The sequence below is a fragment of the Protobothrops mucrosquamatus genome, unplaced genomic scaffold (assembly GCF_001527695.2).
Source record: "Protobothrops mucrosquamatus isolate PMUCROS unplaced genomic scaffold, P.Mucros_1.0 scaffold1061, whole genome shotgun sequence".
Classification (NCBI taxonomy): Eukaryota; Metazoa; Chordata; class Lepidosauria; order Squamata; family Viperidae; genus Protobothrops; species Protobothrops mucrosquamatus.
In genome coordinates this window covers 128,454-139,516 of record NW_015387291.1, presented here as the reverse complement: position 1 = coordinate 139,516, position 11,063 = coordinate 128,454, and the positions used below count along the sequence as shown (strand labels likewise).

The 11,063-nt window shown below is 39.6% G+C and overlaps 1 protein-coding gene across 1 annotated transcript in view; it reads right to left on the bottom strand.

Moving 5' to 3' along the window:
• The window catches only part of C6 (complement C6), a 35,251-nt gene extending 24,533 nt beyond the window's left edge, over window positions 1–10,718 (bottom strand). Inside the window, exons 1-8 of the mRNA XM_029284883.1 lie at window positions 10,573–10,718; window positions 9,875–10,031; window positions 8,182–8,326; window positions 6,410–6,551; window positions 5,616–5,754; window positions 4,215–4,415; window positions 2,099–2,339; window positions 766–888 (exon numbers count right to left, since the gene is read on the bottom strand). Of these exons, the coding sequence (XP_029140716.1) occupies window positions 766–888; window positions 2,099–2,339; window positions 4,215–4,415; window positions 5,616–5,754; window positions 6,410–6,551; window positions 8,182–8,326; window positions 9,875–10,031; window positions 10,573–10,718 (1,294 nt within the window). The remainder of the gene's footprint in view (window positions 1–765; window positions 889–2,098; window positions 2,340–4,214; window positions 4,416–5,615; window positions 5,755–6,409; window positions 6,552–8,181; window positions 8,327–9,874; window positions 10,032–10,572) is intronic.
• Between the last annotated feature and the right edge of the window lie 345 nt (window positions 10,719–11,063).

Genomic DNA, 11,063 nt, shown 5'->3' with positions numbered 1-11,063 from the left:
CCATAGACCGGTACGCTCCCACAGAGTGGGTCTCCTCAGGGTGCCGTCGGCCAAGCAATGTCGGCTGGCGACCCCCAGGGGGAGGGCCTTCTCTGTGGGTGCCCCCACCCTCTGGAACGAACTACCCCCCGAGATCCGGACGATTCCGGATCTCCTTACTTTCCGCCGCGCCCTCAAGACATGGCTTTTCCAACAAGCGAGCCTGGCCTAGGGAGGATTTTAAATTGGGTTTATTTTTTAGAAAATTTTAACACCACAACTTTAAAATATTTGGTTTTAATTTGGTTTTATTTGGCGGGGATTGTGGGTATGTTTTTGTTTTAAATATGTTGTGAGCCGCCCTGAGTCCCGTCGGGAGAAGGGCGGGATATAAATCAAATAAAATAAATAAATCAAATAAAATAAATAAATAAATTTAGGAGCCGTGCTGGTGCAGTGGTTAGAATGCAGTGTTACAGGCTGACTTTGCCCACTGCCAGGAGTTCGATCCTCACCAGCTCAGCCTTCAAATTGTTGGAGGCAATATGCTGACTCTGTAAACTGCTTATAGAGTGCTGTAAAGCACTGTGAAGTGGTATATAAATGCTATTGCTATTGCTATTTTTAGATCTCTCCTCCTGAAAGATAACAGAAAATTAAAGGAGACACACGAGTGTTTGAGTCAATCCTAACAGTATTAACATTCTTATAATTCATCATTGGAAGCTCTTGGAGTGAAATTGTAATACTATGTTCCCAAAGGGTCATGTTTTCCTTGATAATCACCTTCATGACGGGCAACCATTCTGTTGCTTGTACAGCTTGTTCTCACTTTCCTCCTTTTAAAACCAAAGATACGCCTGGTTGTTTCTGTCCGGATGCATTCTTGTGATGCTGCCTGTGTTAAACCTTAAGAAATGAAAATTATTTACAAATTTTTTCTTTGGCATTTACAAAATAAGTATTCACGCTTGTTTCCTTCTTCTCCCCCTCTGAAACCACAGTTTCATCTAAATTATATGCATTTGACATATAAGGAAGCGAGACTGAAAAATTAAAATTAAAATGAGTTTACAATAGGAAGACCCAAAGGACACATTCTTCTTAGTTATATCTGTACATGCAGCTTTTTCTTAATTTGAGGCTGCTTTACTTTTTTGGGTTTGGTTGGATATTATTGATCCAATTTCCCATTTCTTATATAAGTTTTCTAAGCAACGTTTAATAGAATTGTTATTTTGGGTTTAATTAGTTGTTCGTAAAGTGCTGCAAATGGTGCGTACTCATTTTAATGAATTTTACTCTTACACCAGGTATATTTTTAATGATGAAAAAGCAGGATGCATTTTATTCTTAGCAGTACATTAATAAGAAGCTTCTTGTGCCATTTGCTGTTCATCTAGATGCAGTGATTATATTAATATAGTAAAAGACAATAAAATAACCAAGAAATGGAAGCATTTCTTTCTGTTTATTTCTGCTCATCAGTTGCTCTCTATGACTGGAGTATTTTAAGTTGCTCTCTATGACTGGAGTATTTCTCTACCACAGCAGGATCACTCTGTGAAGCAGTCATGTAAATCTGCCTTTTTAAATGGTCTTTCTCACAGAGAAAGCTTCCAGCAAAACAGATGTTATCAATAACATAGCTCAGGGTTGAATGATGGGTCCTTGGTACTTTCTGAACTTGGTTGTTTTCTTGCAGACGTTTTATTACCCAACTAGGTAACATCACCACTGATGATATTACTTAGTGTGGGTAATGAAATGTCTGCAAGAAAACAAGCAAACTCAGAGACCACCAAGGACCCCTCACAGATGTTATCATTTTATATGCCTTCCATTTTTCTAAGTATTCCCTTCTCCCAAACTGTGTTTTACAGACTTTGGTAGAAATATATCTGTGGTTCCCTCCTCTTTTAATCATCTGAGAATAACAGAGTTGGAAGGGACCTTAGAGGTCTTCTAGTCCAACCCCCTGCTCCCTAAAAAAAAACCCATGGAAAGAAAAGGATGAATTACAGTGCTGCACAGTGAAATGGTAAGGCAACTTTTCCTTTCCCAATATAGTTACTGGCCCAGTAATGGGCCCCATCTTCTTTGGCTAAGGACCATATACCTGAATTGCTCAGCTCTTCAGCGCTGTACTGATAGAGAAGGTCATATCTGCCTCCCAGTGATCCAGAGGCATAGTAATGGGTCCCAAAATCGTCAAATATCCGGCTGTAAAGGGGATAGTTGTACTCCAGGGGCAAGCTGTTAAGCGCCTCTAAGAACACCTTAGACAGCTGCAAGTCTGATCCCTTCATTGTGAAGTTGGATACCGCTATGACTTTATGGATCCTAATAAAGTTGGACACCTAAAAATGAAGATGAGAAAATGTGGATGTGACTCCAGTTGATAATTAAAATGTCTTTTCCCTAGACCCATGATATGCAATGATTAGTAATGATTATGGTTCTGTTGAACCAAAATTGGAATCTGTCAGTCATCTTTTAAAGCCAACAAAATAAATAGCCAAGGCCACATTTTTTTTTTAAAAAATAAGTTTTTTAATGAGAAACTTTAAGTCAGCAGTTTGTACTTAGGTAGCACATAGTCCTGGATCCATTTCTGTGGCTCCTGCGTGCATGCACACATGTACGTGCGCGCCCAAATACCCAAACACATGCACATACTATGTCTGGGGAAATACAATATATGTCTTTTATTTGATCAATTAAGTTCTAAAACAGATACATCAGGATGGCATCATGGGCTATCATGTTTTAAGCTATCCTGAAACTCCCCAGAAACCCAAAAAGAGAAGTGAACCTATTAGCTATCTTTCCACTTGTGGCACCATTGCTATACAACTTGAAGCCTTTTAGTATGAAATAAATAAATAGAATGCCACTCCAAACTAGAAAAAAAATTACCAGCTCCCTTTTAAGTTCTCTGCTTCATTTAATAGTAGAGTGTAATATTTTTTTAATCCTAAAGATTTAAATAATAGTTGTACGAGATTTAAATAATAGTTGTACATGAATATTCAGCCCTCCCATATAACTTTCATACTTGTTTTATTAACAAGTATTCAATTTGCAATTCTCCTGCATTAAATATGGATGTTGTTATTGTCATTAATAATCTTTGCAGTAATAAAAGCAGTTTTTATAATTGGAAACAATATTAGAAATCATGCTCACGTTTGCCTTCCTTGGAAAAATGAATATAGACTTCGAATGGAACAAATGCACATTTGTTTAAAATAAACATTCTGGAATGTAATATGTATATGCTTTTAGCCAGTGAGGATTCATGTTGCATTTGCACATATATAAATATTAAGACAAAAGCAGAAATGCTGCTCCATGTCCAGCCTGGATAGACTTTATTGGAAGGAAGGTGAAAGTTGTAACAAAAGGATTCTATCAAGTCCCTTACTTTCAAATGAGGCACCTGTATGCAGGTAGTCCTCGACTTATTAAGCCCAACATTTCTGTTGCTAAGCAAGACAATTGTTAAGTGAATTTTGCCCCATTTAATTATCTTACTTGCCAAGACAACTGTCTATGGAATCAATGGAGATTCTCAGTCATAAACCGAGGACTGCCTATACCTTGCTTCACAAAAGGCACTACTCCTGACTTGGATAAGTTCTTGCATAATTCTTTTACTGCACTTTTCCAGAAAATACATGGGGGAGTCACTTCTGGACACACATCTACCTACTCATATCCTGATTGCGGGGCAGTGGTGCTTTCAGAAGGTATGCATCTTTAAATTTTACGACTGCTATATTTTTTAAATGGATGTACTGCAAGATTATTGGTCTCTAGTTGGCATTGGTAATCACTATATAAAAGGAGATCTGTCTCATTTGGCTACAAATCCAAAGACGTCATGTATTTGAGAAGCCAGATGTCACCAACTAGGAAACAGAAATGTTTCTCATTTTGAACTAGTTTAATTTCATTTTTAAAACAGAAATGAATAACCTGGATAGGAAAAATAATAGCTCTGTTCTCCCACCGCACCAACTGAATTGAACAGTCTTTTCTTGAAATTTAAAACAATCGGCATTGACATTTCAGGCACGCAATAACATTTGCCACTCACATACAAAGCAAAAGGCAATTCAATACAAAAATGTTTTCTATATGAGCAGGCTAATGAACCACTGACTTTTCCTGGTCTTTCACTTATCGGCTTATGTAGATGGAGTCGAAAGCTAGAATGAAAACAGCAATACCTTTTTCTTTGATGCTTGTATTGCTTCCTTGAAGGAGGAAGAGGATGTGATGTGAACTTTTGTCTTCTTGGAGAACAGGAATGGGATTCCAGATCGACTTTTGCCAGAACCAGAGAAAGAACTACTCTGAGAAGTATGGGTTTCAAAGGGAATTAAGTCATTGTAAAATTCTGAAACCACTTCATCTTCTTCATTCACTACCTATGGAGAGATATAATTACAGAAACTTGGTTTAACAAAGGACTGAATCTTACTTCTTAAAGGGCAGTGACAGGAGTGGATACCCAGTCCCCATAGCTGGAATTCCCACAACTGCATTTTTTTTTTAAGTGTCTTCTGCAGAGAAATTTAGTTTTGGTCTTAAGGAAGAGGTGAGAAATGTAGAATGGTTAGAATATAGAATAACAGAGTTGGAAGGGACCTTGGAGGTCATTGTGGAAGTCACTGCTCTGCTCGAGCAGGAGACCCTATACAGTGATGGCGAACCTTTTAGAGACCGAGTGCCCAAAACCTGCCCCCGCTCCGCCTCCCGCCCTACCTGCTCCGCCTGCCCACAGGGCCACGCACCGCCTCAATGGCCTGCTGTAGCAGATCGCCCAGGCAGCCCTGCAGCGCCATGGCAGCCACACCCTCTGCCCACACCCTGCAGCAGCATCTGCATGCTATGGGGCGCAAGGGCGGAGTCTTGTCCCTGCTGCCTGACTATGTACTTGGCTGCGCTACTCCGTGCAGGCCGCGCCTGAGGGCAACTCTCCTCCAGGGGGGCTGCTGGAGAGGAGGGGGCCACAGGGGGAGGTGGGGCTGGGGCGATGGCACGCGTGCCCACAGAGAGGGCTCCAAGTGCCACCTCTGGCACATGTGCCATAGGTTCACCACCACTGCCCTATACTATTTCAGACAAATAACTGTCCAGTCCCTTCTTGAAAGCCTGCAATGAAGGATTACCCCCAGCATCTGAAGGCAAGTCATTCGGATGTTGAAGGTTGCTCAACTCTGAAAAAGTATATAGATTGAGGCGATACAGAACAGCTCCATCTTGATCTTGTTGTCCTTGAAAAGAGCAGTGATGGTTTTTGACAAACCACAACAATAAATTAGTAGTAAATATAAATGTCAGTTTCTTGACACTTTTCATTATCTGCTCGCCTGCACACTGTTCAAGCTGAGGTTGAGCCTGGCGTGTCTGTAACCTCCCTTCTCTAGTTCCATTTTCTCTCCCTCCTTGTGGACATGTTAAGAACAAGCAGAGTTTCCATCCACAGCCACTGTGTTGACTCTTTTGACCAGGTCCTGCAGACACTTCTAGCACTCATTGTAAAGCATTTGTGCATATAAATATAACTTGTTGGTGAGTAAAGCCCATGCTTATAGCTAACATTTTTAATATCTTTTGTTAGTTACCTGAAAGAAAACAGACTCTAAGTTTGCAGGGAGACGATATGTTTTCCTCAAGTCATTGGTCTTGACAAGTCTGCAGGTGTCTCCATTGAAAGAATTATGGAGAACTTCACCTCGATGCATTCCTGCCAGAATATGATATCTAAGGGAAAGCAATAGGAATTTTGCATCCAGTCACACAAAGCACCCTGGACCAGTTCCTTAATTATTCATAGTAAGGGAGGGGGTTCTACTCAAGCTGGTGTTTTTCTGAAGAATAAAGCCACATGCTTATATGGTAACAGAGCAAACAGGCCAAAAGCTGATTCATTAAATTCATCAATAACTTAAATGATTGCTGGTGACCTCCAGATACTTGATTACAGTTCCTATCATATCTAACCATAGTTGCCCTATTGTCTGATGGGAGCTGTATCTAAAATACTTGGAAAGCATCAAGTTTGATAAAATTAGACTAGATTCCCTTTTTTTCCAATGTTCTTATCTGTCACAAGTTCTTTTCTAAATGTTTATCTGCAGTCTTTCTTTCTCTCTTCTCAGATAACTGCTTCTAAATGAAATTGAACATTTTAATGTACAACTATAGAACAGGTGATAATGTTTGGAGCCGTGTATGGATATGGAGGAAGCCTGGATGGTTTGAAGGTCAGAAAAGCATCGAACAGTATAACAAATGGTCTTTATATAAACTAGTGTTAGATGTGTTTTCTTTTCCTTTTCATAGCTTATGCCTTTGATTCCTTTGAATTATTGCTTCTTATTCCTCTTTCCCCTTGAGCACGTTAAACTTGGCTTACCCGAGGCCCATTAAGTTCCCACCAGGAATGCTCTCGTGTTTTCTAGTGCACACGGGTCTCACGCGTGGACAGTTCCTTTCATCTGAATTGTCCTCACAATCATTTTCTCCATTGCACTTTAACTTCTGGCTAATGCAACGACCTTTGAAGAAGAAGAAGAAGAAGAAGAAGAAGAAGAAGAAGAAGAAGAAGAAGAAGAAGAAGAAGAAGAAGAAGAAGAAGAAGAAGAAGAAGAAGAAGAAGAAGGAGGAGGAGGAGGAGGAGGAGGAGGAGGAGGAGGAGGAGGAGGAGGAGGAGTTAAAAGCCATAAAGGAAAGCAGACAAATGACTCTATAAGGAATGAATACTTCCATGAAGGCTTACATTATAATGCAGGAAAGAAATATTGTGCATATGTAGCCCTGAGCCAGTAAAATTGGGATAACTCCACAACTATCATTGGAAATATACAGAATGCTTATGGGGGAAGGGGAGGGAACCATAGAAACACATCATAATTCAAGGGAGGAAACCAAAAATTTGACAAGAGTGTCAAAGAATAAGAAATTGCCCTCAGCTATAGCAGCATAAGTATAGATACAGTATCTTCCATGCCACCAAGGTCAATACATGACGTTAAGGTACTAAGCAACATTTTAAAACTGCAGAGATGGTTTCGGATAGATGATCATCCAATGGTATTGTTATTACTATCAATTATTAATTATTATTGTTGTTACTATTTACACTTAGTCTATAAGATATTTCTGGATTTGATACTTTTACGATATTGCAATAAATGTGCTGTTCCAAATACTGAGACTTTTTGTAATTGATGAGTTGAGATTCTCTCCATTCCCGTGGAATTCTGCCTTAAATACTTTTCCAGATCTTTTGATACATCCCAATCCATACCAACTGGCACACTATTACTTTCCTTTTCACCATTCACTCCAGCTATATTTGAAGATCTTTATATTTCTCTATTTTTTTCTAGTTCTTTCCATTGAACTTTCTGTCTCCAGCAACTGCTGTTTATAAGTTATAATTCTTAGTCCAATGAATCAATATGGTCACTATTTCCAAATACTCTGAATAATCTTATTACGTCCACATACCAAATGTTTAACAGTCTTCTCCTGTTCTTTGCATAACCAGCATTTACTGCAGTGGTTCTCAACCTGTGGGTCGGGACCCCATTTGGGGTCGATCGACCATTTCACGGGGGTCGCCAAGCAAGGCTGTCTGCCATTTTTTTTGTCCATTCTTTTTGTCCGCCATTTTTTTCCCCCTTTTCTGGCGGGTGCCTTACCTCCCTTGGGCTGGGCCAGCTGGTGGTCGGCCTGCTCCGTCTCTGCCGCTTGCCAGCTACGCCTCGGCTGGCACAGGGGGCGGAACCACGCATGCGCGGCGCTCCNGGGCAGGGAAAGTCCTCGACTTACGACCGGTTGGGTAGTCCTCGACTTACGACCGGTTTAGTCCTCGACTTACGACCGGTTTAGTCCTCGACTTACGACCAGTTTAGTCCTCGACTTACGACCGGTTGGGGTCGCGGCATTAAAAAGGTTGAGAACCACTGATTTACTGTCTTACAAAGTTTTCTGTTTCAATTTTTATTACCTTTGTTCATCAAAATTGTTCTTGAACTGCTAAAATAAGTCTTTCATTTTCATGAATGTGTCTTTTAAAAAAATTACACTTTTATTGTCTTTTTAAAAGCATATTATTTGTATTTATACTAGTTGTATTTTTAATGCATCAAAATCATAAAAAGGAAGATACTATCACGTTACCATTTTCACAATGGAATTTGTTGCCACAGTTTATTTCCTCCATGTTGCAAAGTTTTGTGGGAAAACACGGCCGTGACTCCACCAAAGGTTCATTGCATGGTTGACCTTTAAACTGAGCTAGTTGGTTAAAGGATCTAGTACGAAACTGAAAAACAGAAGGATAATAACTGAACGGAGATCTTTTTATCCAGGTACTTTTAGAGAAAGGAATGAAACAATTGGAACCACCAAACCCACCTTGGCTGACCTCAAAATAATAAATAAATCATAACAGGATTGGACTTAATTAGTACTTGGATAAAAGGTCATGGGGGCACTTTACCTGGTTAAGGAGCTTAACCACCCTGAGATGGGTACTTCTCAAATAGATATTGGGTTTATTTCCCTTTTCTTTTCCAAACCATCTGCAAAATCTGAGTATTTTATGTAAAAATAAATCATTTGCTGTACTGAACTGGGTTATGGGGACAACCAGTGTTATTGACATTTTGGGGATGAGAATGAAATAGTTCCTTGTGCCCAGTCCACATCTCGATTTGTAACTGCAGCCACTTAATTCCTAAGACAATGGGAAGAGAAGGACTAGGGGTGACACGATAGCAGTGTTCCAGTATCTCAGGGGCTGCCACAAAAAAGAGGGAGTCAGGCTATTCTCCAAAGCGCCTGAAGGCAGGACAAGAAACAACAGATGGAAACTAACCAAAAAGAGAAGCAACCTAGAACTAAGGAGAAATGTTCTGACAGTTAGAACAATTAACCAGTGGAACAACCTGCCTCCAGAAGTTCTGAATGCTCCAACACTGGAAGTTTTTAAGAAGAGACTAGACAGCCATTTGTCTGAAATGGTATAGGGTTTCCTGCCTGAGCAGGGGGTTGGATTAGATGGCCTCCAAGGTCCCTTCCAACATCATCATCATCATCATCATCATCATCATCATCATCATCATCATCATCATCATCATCATCATCATTATTATTATTATTATTATTATTATTATTATTATTATTATTATTATTATTATTATTATTATTATTATTATTATTATTATTATTATAAAACTGGACTGGACTGGACCAAGCAGCATCTGTTCATCTATTGGATCTACCACTGTTAGCTTTGGAGAGTCTGGTGGTTAAGCTTAATTTTTATACTATGTTCTTATTCATGAAATTAGCAGTCACCTTCAAGTGTATATTGTAAATTAGCAGTCACCTTCAAGTGTATATCTAAATAAAGAGTAATGGGAACAACACCCCTTTGAGATTTCTTTAATTGTCTGAGTAGGCCCCTTCAGTGTTTTGGGAGCTCTTGGGAGATGGACCTTAAAAACATTCCTGACACTGTGAGGAATGTGACACTCTTGAAATGAGTTGAGCATTTGCTTATCAAGTGGCCAATAGATCCAAAAGCCAACTCCTGGTCAACAAATGCTGAAACTATCTTTATTGAGGTTGGACATAAAAAAGAATCTTGCAAGCCTGATTGTGCTGTACTTCCTTGTTCTCCTCCTTCTTATACTCTGGTAAATTCGGGAGGCATCTGCCTGAGCTGCTTTCAAATGTTATCTCGCTCTTCTGAACTTAAAAAAATACTGAGCCCCTTTTGCCTAAGCAATGATTCCTGCATATCTCCCTCAAGATCAACTTCCTTACTCTCTACATCTATATCTTTTCCAACTTACATTTTACTTACTTGTTTTTTAACACATGGATCACATTCTGACCAGGGGCCAAAGTCTCCAAGCTGGCAGTTGATTGGACACATCTGCTGGTTACAGGCTCTGGATTCCTGGGTGGTGCAAATTTGTGCACAGAAGTTTTTTTGGTAATAGTCATCCACTTTGATTTGCCTAGAATTCCAAAAAAGCATTGTTATGACCAGAAGAATCTATTAAACCAAGGAAACTAAGATCCATGGAATCCATGCTGAAAAGGACAAAGATGCAGTTAGATGATCCAGAACATCAAGGCACATATTTAATATTTACTGGATGCAAATAGTAAAGTGCTTCAGTTTAACAAGATTCTGTCTATAGATGTAGAAGAACAATAAATAACTGAACTTTGAAGAACCACCACATATGTTTTTGGTTTGGGGACCTGACAACAGGCTTCTCCTTGGATGTGTTTTATTGCAATACCCATCATTCCCAACTGAGATAAATAGCTTTGATCCAACATATGTAGACTTCTGAAGAAAATTTCTTTGGGCAGTTATGTCAAGGATTCAGGATTAGCATGGTCTAGTATGAATGGATATTTCTTAAAGCTTTGACCCAACTTTTGAAGGCAAGCAAGTAGGGAAAAGTCAGAAGCCTTTTATATCCTTTTAAGATGATTGAATGACAATAATGTATCAGTTCTGTGATCACCATGATATTTTCTACTTACCTGTGCCTATTTTGAGTCCCATAATTGCAGGTCCTTGAACAGCCAGACCAGGGAGTCCATGGATAATGGTCACAGAAGCACCCCTCGCTATTCTCAATTGCAGCCAGCAGCAAGATTAGGAACAGCCAATTATATGCTTTGTTCATGACTACCAGCCTGAAGAAGTCAATGAAGCCTACAATACAGACAAAGTTCAGTTAGAACAGTTTGATATCTGTTTTAATACTGTGGCAACTGAAAAACTAATGTGCTGCAACGTGCATTGCAAGGAGCAATCTAAAGCTGCATCCAGTTCTGATAACTGTGAAAACATAGTAAAACTGCTGACTCATTGAGCACAAGCATCAGGACAACCCCAAGGACACCAAAGGTAAAAGTGCAGCAAAGGAGTTATCAAAGCACTCTAATTTCTGAAAGGGAACCATCAGAGGGAGACTTTAGTATTCCAGGTTCTCATTTAAATTCAACCAGGCAACCTGTACCCCATTTCA